The 15,175-nt window shown below is 52.3% G+C and overlaps 3 protein-coding genes across 3 annotated transcripts; all 3 read right to left on the bottom strand.

Annotated features, from left to right (window-relative positions):
• Nucleotides 1-888: 888 nt before the first annotated feature.
• B0T23DRAFT_40444 (uncharacterized protein) lies at nt 889-3,832 on the bottom strand. Its single transcript, XM_062838902.1, has 2 exons — nt 3,371-3,832; nt 889-3,306 (listed from the first exon to the last, which is right to left on the bottom strand). Exons 1-2 carry the CDS (start codon nt 3,595-3,597, stop codon nt 945-947), a joined length of 2,589 nt encoding a protein of 862 aa, XP_062697945.1. The 5' UTR covers nt 3,598-3,832; the 3' UTR covers nt 889-944.
• A 4,172-nt stretch (nt 3,833-8,004) lies between these two features.
• Nucleotides 8,005-11,790, bottom strand: B0T23DRAFT_401761 (uncharacterized protein; the record flags this gene model as incomplete). Its single annotated transcript, XM_062838605.1, has 3 exons — nt 8,005-10,267; nt 10,625-11,275; nt 11,348-11,790. 3 exons carry the CDS (start codon nt 11,788-11,790, stop codon nt 8,005-8,007), a joined length of 3,357 nt encoding a protein of 1,118 aa, XP_062697944.1.
• Nucleotides 11,791-13,906: 2,116 nt separating this feature from the next.
• On the bottom strand, nt 13,907-15,169 carry B0T23DRAFT_435799 (alpha/beta-hydrolase; the record flags this gene model as incomplete). Its single annotated transcript, XM_062840542.1, has 2 exons — nt 13,907-14,726; nt 14,774-15,169. The coding sequence occupies 2 exons, from the start codon at nt 15,167-15,169 to the stop codon at nt 14,373-14,375; spliced, it is 750 nt and encodes a 249-aa protein (XP_062697943.1). The 3' UTR covers nt 13,907-14,372.
• Nucleotides 15,170-15,175: the final 6 nt, after the last annotated feature.

Below are 15,175 nucleotides of genomic sequence, written 5' to 3'. Positions count from 1 at the left end.
CAATCTTTGAAAATAGGTAGGTAGGTAGGAAACATGGACTACCTACAATAGGAATTAACTAGGCAGTTTGGATTTAAGAAAGAGAGGGTTTACTACCTAGTTTCGTTATCAGTCCAAGTTCATCATCTCTTCCTCGAACTTGGTCGGTTTTGTCCATATGCCTACCTATTGTGATCAATCATCCTCAGTCAGGACCAGACGACTCTAGACTAGACGAGACTATATCGCTCTAAGGAGAGGAGGAGGGGCTCAGGGCTGTCTGTCTCAGGACATTCACGTCCTGCCCTTCTCTGCTCTGGTCTGGTATGCTTTACTCTACTCTACTTTGCTTTACTCTACTATACTGCTCTAACCTGACCGGATCAGAACACTAGGCTTCGTCTCTTCGTTCGGTCAAAGTCTTTTGTCTGTTTTTCATTTTTATTTTTTTTCTTCTTCTTCTTCTTCCACCAAGTTCCAACTGAGAACGTACTAATGACAAGCTGGAACGAGTCAAGATACTATGATCACTTCAAAATTTGGGAGATATCAGTTGCTTCATGTTATTCGATTCATGCCACTGTCCAAGTAGTACAAAGTTCCCATCCCATCCCATCCCATCCAACCAACCAACGCCTACTCCCAAGTCTAGCCAGATCCCGTTCCATTTCCTTATTATATCCATATCCGTATCCATCCGTGTATCCGTGCTTCTTCTCTTGTTGCTTTTCCTCCCTTTTATTGTTTACAAACAGATGCAATCAATGCTTCCTCCTAGTCATTCGAACAAACGAGAACCCTGCTCGTTTCATGCTGATGCTTTTCATGCCGCTCATGCCGTTGCACTCGGGTAACATCTTCCCTTTTTCTTTCTTTTGTCTCGACCATCATGATGCTGCCTCGTCTGCCAGAGACGATGTTGCTTATCCCCCACCTACAACCTACAGCCGGCAACAGGGGCAGCCCTAATTAAACCCCCTGAACCGTCCTCCCGACGGCCCCTTGACCGTAAACCTCCTCGATCTTCCCGTGCCAATATCAATCTTGGACAACTCCTCTTCCAAGCTTCCACCTCCCATACCTCCATACCCACCTCCTACCCCTCCACCAGTCATCCCTCCCCACTCGTCTACTCCCATCGGCGCAGCCCCCCTTCTCGTAAGGCTACTACTGTGTAACTGCAACGCGCCACTCATGGTCAGTCCACCGCCAGCTGGTCCTATAGTCGAGGGTAGTGAAAGCGGTACCTTGGCTGGCACCGGGGGGACGCCTCGGGGAGCAGCACCGGGGCTGTGGCCACCATATACGGGACCTCCTGGGGCGTTGCCATTCTGGGCCCCATAATAGTCAAAGGTCGACGCTCGAGAAAGGGACCTTGGCGTAAAGTTATCCTGCTGTGAAGAAGAAGGGGGGTAGCTGACGTTATCGCTGCTTCTGTTAAAACCCGGCTGACCCATGCCCATGGGTCCAGCTGCGGTGATGGTGTTTCTATGGTTACGTTTCTGCAACCTATTCCTACTGCTCACCGTACCAGCTACCGAGGGAGACGCGGGCGGTGTAATGCGTTGATGCTGCTCGTGCATAGACCGTGGTCTCTCACCGCCAGCACTGGTACCCGGACGAGAGCGTGGAGTCACCTGATGACCGGGCATGGCATGAGCGCCGGACAGAGGGGGCCGCGAGCCATGAGAGGAGTTTGGCGGAGTAGTGCTCTTCTTGGGTTCAGGCTCGGGAGCCCATGTTTCCATGGGAAGATGGTCAGAGGGGTCAACTTCCTTGCCGTCGTGGGTTATGATCTTGCCGCTCGCTTCATTGTAATCGGCGCGGCCGATGTTGTCGGAAACAGCGGGGTTGAGGGCGTTGTAAGAATCGGGACCAAATGGGATGCCAGAGAGGCGGCGCTCTTCGACAGGAGGCGGGGCAGGACTGACGGATTTGCGCTTGATGGTTTGTTGATGTGGGTTGGGGCTACGACTTGGCAATGGGCTTGGGTCTCGGCGCACTGGTGGGTTGGGAGAGTAAGAGCGCTGGTTCATAGCGACATTGTGGTTAGGAGTGATTGGTGTTGGTACGTCCTGGTAGCCGCCAGGGCTTCTGCCTTGAGGATGTTGTGGAACAGGTGGTTGATGTGGGGGAACTGGGGAGTGGTCACGAGGATATTGCTGGTAGTTGTTTCCAACTTGCGTGTCTATGGGGTGCGTGTATCGTTTTGAGTTCTTGTCTTGGTACACGCGCTCTGTGATCTCCTGGGCGATACTGGGATCGATGCCGGGGACCAAAGAAACAGGCACCGGAGGCGGCTGATAACTGTCGGTGTGGTCTTCGAACTGAGGGGGGTACGACTGACTTCTCTGGTCATTTTGCGGGGGATAGTGTGACAAGGAACTCTCAGAGTGTCTAGCATATGCCATCCCATGGCCGCCAGGATCCGGTCGTCGGTATTGGTCTCCGTTGGGTTGTGTGTGTCCCGTCCGGCCTCGCATGGGGCCATTAGCCGACCCGGGAACTAGAACATCGGGAAGATCGTAGGGGTCGTGGTTCATGTCCAATGCGGAGGAGTTACGTAGAGGAGCCGCAGGGGCCGAGTCATAACCCCTGTACTGCGGGCGTCCCGGATAAGCTATCGAGCCTGTTTGGCGATGGGCCTCGTTTCTGAGGACGTCTTGCCGCATGTTGGGTGGCATTCCATTTCCAGATGCATCATAGCCGTTTTGGTAACCGTTTGTGGCTGGGGCATTGTTGCCGTTTCGAATTCGGTGAGCCGGGGGAGGTGGAGGGCGGTCACCCTCGAAGCTTCTTGGGCTGTCGTCTAACGAAGGGAGGTCGTATTGACTAGGTTGTTGATATTGTGGAGGGGTGCGATATGGGTGCTGCTGCGGCTGTTGTTGGTAGCGCGCAGCATGAGGGTTGTTGTACTCGAGTTGCTGAAGGGCTGATTGGTTTGGAATATAAGGGCCATCTCCGCCTTGGACAGATGGTGCTGGCAGTGGACGGCGTTTGGGCACGCCTCTCGGCCCGGGACCGGGTCCTATGGCTGAAGGAATATGTTGCTCGACGGGATGTTGCTGTCGTTGCTTGACGACGGACTTTTCAGGTCTCGGTCGGTTATCGTAAAAGGTGATCTCTACGCGGACCTCGCCAGCGTACTTGCCTCTAGACTGTAGCTGGTGCCAGTCGTCGCTCTGACCACCGCCGGGAACAATGACGCCTCCGAGATCGACCCATGTTTCGCCAATCAACTCGCTTTTCTTGTCGTCGGTAAGTAGGGACAGCTTGAGCTGGTAGTAATCGGGGGAGTCGTGGACAGTGAATCGGAGCTCCTGGTCCCTGTAACATGGTGGATTGCGTGTTAGACGTGATTGGTGCCCTGGGGGAATATGCAGCAACGTACCATCTGGGGGTCTGGCCGCCGCGGATGTCGGTAGTGGTCTTCTTTGCTTCCTTTCCCAGACGTGCAGCACAGAAGGGGTCCTGCTTGCCAATGGTCTTGAGGTTGGGCAGGTTCTTTGCGCGATCCACGACGAGAACGAGGGTACCGATTTCGGGGCCGTCGGCGGCTGAGTCGGAGTAGAGGGCGCCGCCGGGGATGACAAACGAGTCTTGTACTTTGGTGGGCATCTTGTCGGCGGCGTTTGTAAGTGGTGGTCGTGGAGGTGGTGGTATGGTTACAGTCGCCGACAAGAAGGCTGTCTCATAACCTGATCATATACGTGTGCGAGGATTGTTGGAATGTTTACTTTGGGATGAAGCTTGGTCTTTTCTTTGTGTATTATGGTTTTTTTTGTTGGTTGGCGCGGCGCGGGTGTGCCTCTTTTGGCTTTCTCGTTGTTGCTGTACAAGCTAGGTAGGTAGGTAGGTAGGTAGGTAGGTAGGCGGCTGTTATGGGCTCGAGCTCTCCCTTGCGTCACAACGAGGGAGGAAGGGTCATCTAGCGATCGTTGGTGCCACTGTGATAACGATTGAAGGGCGGCGCAATAGTATGGACAATGGACGAGACCAGCGAATGGAAGTGCGGCGGAAAGTGAAAAAAAAAAAAAAAAGAGCGAAGAGATCAAAAACGAAAGAAGACCGAGGTGAGGGTCAGTCAGTCAGTGGACGTGGGCTTCAAACTTGTTTTGAGAAGACGGACGGACGAGGAGGAGGGGACGACGGTCGGGCACTGCCTTGGCCAAGACGCCAACCAAACAACAACCCACGTCTAGTCTAAAATAGAGTTGTAGTTGCGCGATCCCAGATCGAAGCGTGCAGATAGTCGGTCGAGGGAGGAGTCGGTTCTTGAAGAACAAAGGGAACTGAAGACGACTGTTTGGCTGGAGAGCGACAAAAGTGGAAGCGGACAAGAACGCAACGGCAGAGAGGATCCGCAGCGGGCGGGATGTAAGGTAAGCCCAGACCAGCAGAGCGAGACGGTGGGTCCCTTTTGTCGACCGCCGCCGTCCGGTTTGGGAAAAGAGAGGGGTCCACTACTATCTTCTAGTGCATAAACACTAAAAATCCCCGACCGCCTTTGACTTCCATGCCTGCAGAGTTGCGGTGCAGTCAGGTCGCTCTCTCTCATGAGATTCCTCATCTTTCACTGGTTACTGTATCCAAGTGTACATACACTAGAGATCTGGGCGAGGGAACAAATCCATGCGATGGTTAGGTGGTGGATCTCTCCAACTGCCAACCATTCATCAGAGTTAAACCCAAGCTTACAAGGGCCTCGAGGGCTCACCACAAACAGGCCTTGGTTTCAGATCCTAGCGTTGGTTTTGTTTTGTTGGGGTGGCTGGCAGCATCCGGAAACGGACATGCGACCACAGCATCGTCTTCCGATGCGAATACATTATTACTTCAACAGAGAAAGGAAGTAATGTCACTGCATCCCGCTTCCCGAGATCATCACCACCGATCCCATCTTCTCAACCTGGTTACATACTATCACGTACCTCGGAGGAGATCATCGGATCCTTTCTTCTACACTACATACATGTCAAACGTTGATCATCCATCGCCACGAACCATGACTTACATATATGGACCTGGCTACAGTAGAAACCCCTGCTTTTGCTAACCCCCCCTTTTGCAAATCACCCCCTTTTGCTAAAGATTTCTACTGCCCGCATTCCCTCTGGTGGCTAGGACTGCAAACTGCAATTCGCAACGCTGGCGGCCCGGATTAGCAAAAGCAGGGGTCAGATTTTGGTGGGAGAGAGCACTTATACCCTTGTACCGGGGGGCAGCTGGCTCAAATGACCCACTTTTGTCCCACTTTTTAAGCCTATCAGTGGGCTTCCAATGGCCAAGAGGCTTCTACCTGGTCTGTGCGCAAGCACCCTCTTTTGCAAAACCCCCCCTTTTGCTAGAAAATCTGGCTGCCGGGATTATTAGCAAAAGCAGGGGTTTCTACTGTACTTGTTGTCCAACGTCTACCACTGTGTACTGTCCATGCTACTGGCTACTACCCCTGACGAACAACAAATAACAAAGATGGTGTGGCAACGAACCGAGTGCATGTGTGGCGGGCCTGCGGGCTGCTGTACCTGACATGAGGCTTGTTGACGATCGGATGGAGCATCGGAGAGAACTTCCAGAACCCCTTCAACTTCCCTTGTTGTCTCTTTCATCATTTTCATTCCAGTCTTCAATCCTCAATCATCTTCATTTCTTCCGACTCCAAGGTACATTTTCCCCTTTTCAACATCAGCACCGCACCGCACCGCACAGCACCGCACAGCACCGGACCCTGCATAAAAGCCTCGGAAGCTGTTTCAAGAAGCTCTCCAAACAAGCTGAGCAAGCTGAAAATATGGTCTCCATCCCGTCACTGTCTCCCAAGACCCCACCACCCACCCACCTTCTCAAGAAACAAAACCATCCAAAGCAAGGACATCACATCCCCCGCTTTCTTATTCTTATTCCATACCTCGGCTTCCTTCTTCCGTCCTCAACTCCTCATTGTCATCATCCCCTGTCAGCCTGTCACTGTCCGTCTGTTAGTCTGTCACTCTCCTTCCAAGCGCCGTCATCCAATGTCCCGCCCTGCCCTGCTCAGCCCAGGCTCGCTTCGTTGCCAGGCTTTAGCAAGGCTTCGATGCGCCCGGTCTCAGCACCAATGAGAGATCACGGTTCTTGTAGCGCATCGATCTCGGGGCCGGCCAGGGAAGGACAGACAGGGCTGGCTGGGGGCCCCTTGTCCCCGGAAACCCCGCTACAAATCTACAAGTACAAGTATGTACAATATGTCACCTAGCGAGCCTAGAAAGAAACCCCGGTCAGGTCAGGTCAGGTCAGGTCTTGACGACGTCACACTCACACTCACACTGGACGGACGACCGACGTCGACGACGGTTCCTTACATCATAGTGTAGAGGGAGGGAGGGCCGTTGTTTCCTACAAAGGGACCGTTCAAAGCTCTCTTCTACACTACCTACACTATCGTGACTGTCTAGGTAATTTCCCACCCCCATCACCACTCTCAACCCGCTCCATTTCGTCCTATCTTCTAGGATTCTAGTCTCAAAGACGACCAACTATGTATCGTGAACTGCTGGGACCTGGGTAATTCAGGTACATAGAGAGGTCCATGGAGATAACTCAACTGAATGCAGCGAGCCTTCCTCCACATTACCTACCTTTTGCATGCTACCATAGGACTTGAGTGAAAAACGCTAATAGGCATACATATCTTTACACATGAGGCACAAGAGAAAAAGCTAGGCATAGGGTAGGTACGTACGTACGTACGTACGTACGAGCTACAAGTCAGTGTGTAAAAAAAAAAAAAAAAAAAAAAAAAAAAAAAAAAAAAAAAAAAGTATTATAATTCTTTGGAGACGCAAAATCTCGGATGTGTACCACTAGGTACCATAGACGGGGCTCAACCTGGGCCGCTCCAGTCAGTCAGTCAGTCAGATCAGATCAGATCTGGACTGCATACCTACCTACCTAGGTACCTACCTACCTAAGCACTTGAACGAGGAATCTACACTACTAATCCGTGAAAACAACCGCTAAAAGGAGATTAGATAGATAGGGTCGGTACTAACCTAGGTAGGCTCCAAGTAAAAAAAAAGCCTCACAAGGCCTGACTCAGACCTTGCTTAACAGCGTTTGGGATTATACAGTGGAAATTGTGAAAAAAAGAGAACCGAAAAAAAAAAGAAAGAGAAGTAACAGAGAAAAAAAAAAGAGATAAAAAGAAAACAAAACATACAACACCAGGGATTCGCTGGTCGTCACCGACCCAACTACTAGTCTGGCCCTCACTGGCTTATCTATGGGAGAGCGGACGGGATCCCGAGTTTTCCGGTGGGTATGGTCGTATGTGTTTGTTCGGATGCAAAGTGTAGCTTATGAAGCGGTCGTTGTATTATCCCATATCGAGAGACTCGGAACAAGACCTGTCTACCTGCCTGCTAGGTACATATAGATTCCAGCTATACAGCTTGTTTTTGGAGTTTTAGTAAGCCCAAGATGAAAGAGAGAAAACAGCCATCTACGTCTTTTATTCAGTGTTGCGGACAGCATGGAATGGCCTGGACCGATATTAGAGAAGAGAAGAGATGTGTGTGGTGGGCATCAGCAACATTTGTTTACTTGCCCCTTTTTTACATTCACCATTCTCTTACCACACGAGGTTGCTGCAAGTGCTTGAGCTAGTAAAGTCAACACACATTGGGTATATAACTAGAAACCATGTGCTAGTCAACTCCCCAGATACGATCACTTGGTTTATATAAACCAGCTATATGACTAAACGCAATGCAACGCCCCAACTTTATGAGTTTCCCATGACACCCTCCGATGTATACCTCGAGACAAACACCGACCAAATTTACCAAACTAATCACCCAACTTGAACCCTTTTGAACTCCAACCACAACTCCAGACGCTATGAAAAAGGAAACATGCTAAGTCTACTGCGAGTGAACTTCTTTCTCTTTCTGTGACCTCTCCTCCGCCTCCGTCATGAGCACCAGCTCAAGAGCCTCATCGGGCGTTTTGAAGACCACAGGCTGCGGGACCAGACGTTTATGGCATCTAATCGTCATCAATCTCAATCACTTCCACATTCGACGGTGGTCCAGATCTCCTCGACACCGAACCAGCCACACTGGGCACCGGAGCAGGAGTTGCCGACGCGGTCTTGATCTTCTTCTGCCTGGGCTCCAGATCCTCGCCATCGCTATCATCATCATCGTCATCGTCGTCCTGCACCACAACGGTCCACTTGCCGTCCGCCTCCACGTGCAAAGCTTTACTATACTGAGGCTTTCTTCCCGTGCGCTCCAGCTCCTTACGGACCTTGAGTAAGAAGCCATCGATTTGTAGATCGTACGGGCCTGCTATCTTATCGCAGCCTGACAGCGGACAGGCCCACTTGTCCGGGCTTGTCGGCTGAGGCGGGCATTTACATGCTCTACCCTCATGACCGCAGGGCACCTTGGACACCTGCCTCGTGTTCAGAAAGGTTTCAAGGTCGAAACACTCCAAGTGGGTGCATGCACCACCGCGAACAGGTGTGTGGAACATGACAGACGAGAAAGGATCAGTCAGGTCAATGGACAGGTACGGTACTGCAACCGAAACCTCATCATCGGCGCCGCTCCCGCCAAGTCGATCCTTGATGATTTGCAGAGTCTTTGACTCAGGAATTAGCCGATTCGTCCAAACGTCATTGACGATGGCGGAATGCCTCAAGGTTTCGATCAACTCCACCGCGATGAAGAAGTTGGGACTTGGGGCGTTCTGGATGACAGCCTCAACCTTGTTTTTGCCCATTACGATCATTTCTGTAAGCTCGATAGACAAATCTTTCCCAAAATGGGGTTTTCTCCGAATTTCAAGGGGATTACCGTTGAAGGAAATGAAAATGTCTGGCCAATTCGACTGGGTGGCCCGCCATGTTTCATCCGACACGACGCCTTTCTGGTGGTTATTGATTCGGCAACAGCGAATTCTCCAGCGCAGCGACTGGTGGGGCTGTACGGCAATTGCTACACCGCGCCTGTCCGTCATCACTCTCAACCGATATTGCTCATCAGTTACTTCGAAGGGAACCGTGTAGATACGCACATTTTCCGCCAGCTGGGTGGGCTTTGTGACTAGTTCCTTGACTGCTTGATACATCCGCTCTGATTCTCCATCTACTACGGTTCGTCTGGGACTTCGAGCATGAGCTTGATGCAGTGCCATCAGCAGGGACCTCCTATCAGAAGCCTCGTAGGCATACTCTGACGGATGAATCGTTGTTCCTAGCGGAGGGACTAGCGGTATATCCGGGGTGCGCGCGGGAGCCGGTTCGCGTGGGACCACGTTTTGCGGTCGCTGCTGTGTTTGCGGGTTCTGCTGTGCTTGAATCTGTTGAGGGAGAGTAGGGGCGATGGGGGCGGGGAGGGGCATTGTAGTCTGCAGCTGAAGCTGTTGTTGCGCTTGTGCCCTTGCCGTGTACAGTTGCGCAGCTGAAGCGCCGTTGTTAGCAGCCGCGGTCATCGCAGCCGTAACCCATTGCTGCCTTTGATTCCCTGGTTGCTGTTGCTGCTGTAGCTGCTGTAGCTGATGATGATGCTGATGCGGTTGCTGTTGCTGTTGCTGTTGCTGCTGTATTTGTTGTCGTCGGAGAGCCCCTTCGTGCTGCATTTGCTGCCACAGCTGTGAAGGTATCACCATATTTTGTAGGCCATGCTGTTGAGGCGCATGTGGCGGATATTGTACACCTTGTTGTGGATATAACGGACGTTGCTGGCGCTGTTGCTGTAGTTGTTGCTGCTGCCATTGTGCCGCTGGGTTTGACAGGTCCTGCGGACTTCGAGACGTAGCCATAGACGGGTGAACGCTTGGTGAAGAATGCTGCATAGAGGGCAGATTCTGGTTAGGATAAGCGTTGTGGAATGCCTCCATCCCTGGCGAAAAAACCGGAGAGTATGGATTTGGGGCATTGCTAAATGTGAAAGCTGCCTGATTCGGGGGTGCACTGTTTGGCATCGGCGGACCAGTGGCTGCCGGGGCCGTTGTCTGGATTGACAGTCTCCTGTTTTGAGGGGTTGTAGTGCTGTTGTTGCCAATGGAATTGTTGCCGTTGGCGGCTGCACCAGTACCGGTCCTTACTTGATGGACGCGTGAGCGATAATACGTAATCAGCTCAGCATTTTGGGCTTCTAGCTCTTGTTGGTTTCGCCATGTTTGGTAAAACTGCGGATTCAAGTTGCCTGACTGGTATAGATAAGCATGATTCCTTTGATCGATCATGAAAGCACGGTCGATATCTTGAGCACAGCCGTGGCCGTCCGGAACTCCTATCCTCCTACGACACGCGGTAAATAGAATTAATTGCAAGACGGGAGAGTAGCATTCCCAGTAGCTCAAGAGCTCATCAACCAGGTAAGGGTACCCACGCTGGCTCACCGTAGCCACGAAGGTGCCATAACTAGTCCCGATCAAATGCAGGAACCTGCCTACTTGTCGTATAGCAGCATTATACGCCGTGGGCGGCTCACATAGTTGATTGATAGGCGCTGGGAAGTTTTCGAAAAATTGTCGATGCATGGGCTGAATGGTAAGGTTCTTTTTAAGAAGCCCCTCCATGATCCCAAGGCCTTCATCAATAGTATGAGGGGGGTACTCGGGTAAGATATCGTAGGCATTCTGCGCATACGATGACCACATGCAGTAGATTTGGTGGAGGGCCAGAAAGAAGCCGTCTTCCTTGATACACGCCTGGTCGAGAAGCGAAAATCTAGCAAACTCGGTGCCTGCTTTGATCCGGTCCTTCACAGCCGGTGAATTTGTGTACCGTTGGAGGACATGTCGAAACTCCAGGTACGTCATGGGTGGAAGAGGCTGCGAAGAATCTATCCTCTTCCTCTTGGCCGCTCGTTCACCTGGGTGCGGCGCCAGAGGCAACGGTGGCGAATTGACATGTCCACCCTGGCCCTGGCCTTGGCCATCGCGTCGAGGAGCTCCGTGGGCCAACAGTGACTGGTTCTGAGGCGCAGGAGAATGTGGAATTGATGCTGCAGCATTTGTAGACTGTGGCGGGAGCTGAGGATGCGCTAAGAACGGACTCGCAGAAGGTGGGACCGCAGGAGTTGTTGGGGCCGAGCCATTGTTTCCTGCTCTTGTAAACGTCGACCCTGTATTGTCATCGTCCAGGCTGTGTACAAATCGGGCGGCTACCACGGGGTGATATGAGGGAGCGGGCGCATTGTGGTTTATGCTAGGACTTTCTCTCGAGTTCGACACGGCAGGACTCGGCTCGTCGCTCGGGGCTGGAGACAGAAGGACGGCAGCTGTCTGGGCAGTCCGGCCGGGGCTGTAGACGCGGGATCGAAAGTTAGCAAGGAAAAAGAACATGAGAATCACAGGAGCATGTTTTCAGTATTACCGTTGAGGTGCCTGTTGCGGCTGCACGGACGGTGGCCCTTGACCGTATGTTGGCTGTTGTTGTACTTCTTCCGCCTCCTCTTCTTGTTCGTTCTCGTGTTCGTGTTGGGGTGTGCCGTCGTGGGCGGCGTGTTGTACGTGGGGTAGTCTGCCTGTGTATTTGCGCGGCCGGCCGCGTGGACGGCCTGTTCCTCTGAACGGAGCGGACGCGCCTGCATGAGGGGTCATCACCTCCCCGGATGCCGACTCTGCCGCCGGGGGTACCGCCGATGCTGGGGCTTGTGCTGTCGGAGGCCGTGGACTGAAATCGACGGCGGTGCCGGTCCAGGCTGGCTGTCGATGGTTGAGGAAGGCGCTGATGGAGGATGCGAGGCGAGGGTCGTTGTAGTTGGCAGAATTATTTACGGGAACCCCGTTAGGGGCTCGCACAGGTAGTCCCGGCATGGGTTATGGCGGTTCGGAGTTCGCCCCGGCAACTGCACGTGAAGCGGCGGTCGGACACTGCACCGGGATCGTTGCTGCGGCAGCGGGAACAAGCAAGATATGTACGTAAAGATAAGTAACAAACGGCTGATCAATGCAGGAGGATTTGCGCGCGCTTTAGTTTTCTATTTTTTTTTTCGTCAAAGTCGCATCGCCGAAAGCGATGGCGGTGCCACGTGGACGAGGGCTTGTGCTTGGTGGGAAGTCAGAAATCAGAGTCGTGATTATTTGGGTGTATTTTCTTCTCTGTTGTCGCGCGCCAGTTGCTGGGCAGCGCCGACATACCATGAGGTGAAGAAGGACAGCAGAGATGAATGGCAAGTACTGTAGCGAGCTGGGTGGGACTGAGGGTAGGTAGAGGTAGAGGTAGTATTGGGTGATGGAAAGAGAAGATGGAAGGATGAACTGGAGGTTTATATCTTCCACTTGCTCCGAGTGGCAACAACAACTCATCATCGACACTTGTTTGGTAATCACGCGATGAGATGAGATGAGCAACAACCTAAGGACCGCACTGAGGTGCCCTTTCTCCTTTTCGTTGTGATGAAGTAGGTAGAAGAGAAGAGATGGAAGGAAGGAAACAGCAATCGAGTAATGCAGTGTAATCTGAGATATCAGATTCTTTTTCCTCTTTGCTTTTCCCGCCAAGCAGTGGTAGTGAGTGTATAACATGAATCGGATGGAGGAGGGCAGGTGCAGCCACTCAAGATGACCACTTGATAGTCCGCCAGCGTCGAGTTGGCATCACTCCAGGTTGACGGGCCACTGCCAACGACTGCAGGGAGGGACATTGGACAACCAACAAACGGAAAGTTGGTGAGTGGGAAGTTCGGACGGACGGGTGAAAGGGCAATGACTAGGTAGTCAGGTAGAATGAGAGTCTAGTAGAGTCGTTGGGCATTTAGCGAAAGTACTGATACAGGAATAAGTAAGTATAGAGTGAGAAAAACTGTGACGATTCAGATAGATGGCGAGAAAAAGTCAAGAAAAATAAGAAGTCACTAGAAGAAGAATGGGACTCCAAGTTATGTAAGTACGTTTTGTATTTCCCGGCTGTGGTGTCCCGGAATTTGGGTAGCAATGGCCCACAGCAGTTAGACAGTGAGACCCAAACGGTCCACGCACGCATTGATAGGCTACTTAGCCGGCCTGGGTACCTACTTATATATGTATGTACAATCTGGGCTGTGCCGCGTAGGTACCTATCATGATGTAGTGTACAATCTAACCCTGGTTTGTTTGTTAGTTTGGTACAGAAAACGCCCACTTCCACTCTCAGGCTACTAGAATGGAAAAGTGTTCGGGTTTTGAGCGGACGGGTGCCGTCGGGGACTACTATCTTATATCTTTTTAGTCTTTGAAGGCCTTAGAAGAAGACGGAGAGAGGCATAAGAAGGCTTATATAGCGTTTTCAACCCTGGCTATTGTCCCATAACGCTTCAAACGGAGGCCAATTTTCTCTTTGGGAGACCAATGAGAGGTTTAGATTTTCCCTGTTCAACCCATGGCCGAGGAACCAAACTAACAAACAAACCAGTATTGAATTGTAGACCTAGGACTTGGCAATGTACACTTCTTCACGACAGCATAGACTAAGTAGTTCTACAGTAGTATATAGAACCCCCTCCTCTCCCACATCCCTCTCTCAGTCCCTCTTTCGCATCTTCATCTCCATGCTTGGCTCAACTCCTGCTCCCTCATCTACAGCCCGCTAGCCCCAATGTCGCCCGCGCTCCGATGCCCATTTTGCCAGCTCTTTGACGTTCCCTAACCCGCCTGCCGTCGCGTCGCCAATCGAGACATTCTCAGCAAACTTGACCCTGTACGCAAAAGACACCGAGTTGCCGTGTTGAATACATACGCCTGATGCTAGTTGCGAACCCGCCTGTCTCGTCTCAGTCCAGCGATCCCGAATGAGCCTAGCCGGTGTGCGCCACATCCTTCCCGTCTACACAAGAGCTCTTCGACAACTGCCCTAGCTGCGGATAGCTCTCTTCCTCTGTGATAGAGTTTAGATCACCCACCGCCGAGACTCCTCTCGGTGAACCCTGCGCAATGGATGCATGGATGCACCCCTGCCGCAAGCAACGGACCAGCATTGTTGAGCCACGAGGTTCCCCACTCCCCGTAGGTGGACGGGGCCGGCAACCGGGAACACGGGGAAGATCGCCCCGGACACGTCCCAACGCGTGCCTATCAAACAGTGGCTGAGTGGCTACAGGAGTCGGCGCCGCTGGTTTCGACGGTGGAAGCTTTCTCTCATTGCGACCAGTTCCTGGTATGGGCGGTTAGCGCAAGGACACCAAGCGATTATTTTATTGCTCCGAAAGAACGGCGCCGGTGGACGCGAAGAAGTCCATGAAACGAAACTGATCATTCAGCCTGAGCCAGCATGTTCTTACAGACAAGCTGGCCTGTACTGCGCTTTTTCAAATTATACTAAGAGTATGGGATCGTCAACGAGATCCATTGATTGCTATGGAGTGGAGTGGAGAGGAGAAGAGAGAGACTGGCGGAGTCTTGAAGGCTAGAAACGGTGCGGTCTATGAATAGGTCGCTCGCATTGGCGCTTCGAGCATCTGAATAGCATCTACCAGCTGTTCAGGGATGCTCAGAAAAGGGCAGTGGCCTGATTCAAGCGTAACGGCTTTGGCCTCTGGTCCTAACTGCGCCGCCATTTCCTGCTGGACGACAAATGGTAGCGCATGATCCTCCGCACAAAAGATGCAAGCACAAGGTATCATCCCATTTTTCCAAGGCTCGTAGCCACTGGGCGTTGCGAAAAGCGCGGCTGACGTGTGCGTCATCTCGGTCATCCATCTCTTTTGTTCTTCGGCGTTGAGGTCGTTGAACATAACGTCAGCCAACATTTCTTGACGCCCGAAAACCCGGTCGCCCTTTTGATCAGTTAGCAATAGTTGCAGCTGACGTGAGACTCACACACAATGGCGGACCGACTTACCTTGTATTCCATCCACGGGAGAGGTTTTCCACCCAGCAAATCGAGCAAAGCCTTGCCGCGAGGGATCACGAAGGCGGCCATATGGATCATGCCTATGACATTGTCCTGGTCTTTTATCGCGTTGCTGCCAATTAGGCCACCGGCGGAATGACCCAACAACAAGGCTTTCTTGCCCTGGAGCGCAAGCTCGCCGAGCACGGATTGCACCGCTGTAACGTCGTCGGTTAGACCGTGGAGGGGCGTCGTTGTGCTACCAACGGTACGCAGTTCGACGTGGATAGCCTCGAAGCCTGCTGTGTGTAGTTGTTGTACAACGTCATGCCAAACGACGGGCTTGTGCCACGCACCTGGCACAATGACGATAACCGGCTTGGACATGACGCA

This window comes from Neurospora hispaniola (genome assembly GCF_033458365.1).
Source record: "Neurospora hispaniola strain FGSC 10403 chromosome Unknown B0T23scaffold_1, whole genome shotgun sequence".
Taxonomy (NCBI): domain Eukaryota; kingdom Fungi; phylum Ascomycota; class Sordariomycetes; order Sordariales; family Sordariaceae; genus Neurospora; species Neurospora hispaniola.
The sequence above is the reverse complement of the archived record's forward strand: the minus strand, read 5'-3'. Positions and strand labels throughout refer to the sequence as shown.

What these genes read in the sequence shown, in the direction of transcription:
- B0T23DRAFT_40444 (XM_062838902.1), bottom strand. Translation starts at nt 3,597, where the DNA reads ATGCCCACCAAAGTACAAGACTCGTTTGTCATCCCCGGCGGCGCCCTC. An exon ending in GGCGGCCAGACCCCCAGATG is followed by an intron (nt 3,307 to 3,370) that starts GTACGTTGCTGC and finishes ACCATGTTACAG; the next exon opens with GGACCAGGAGCTCCGATTCA.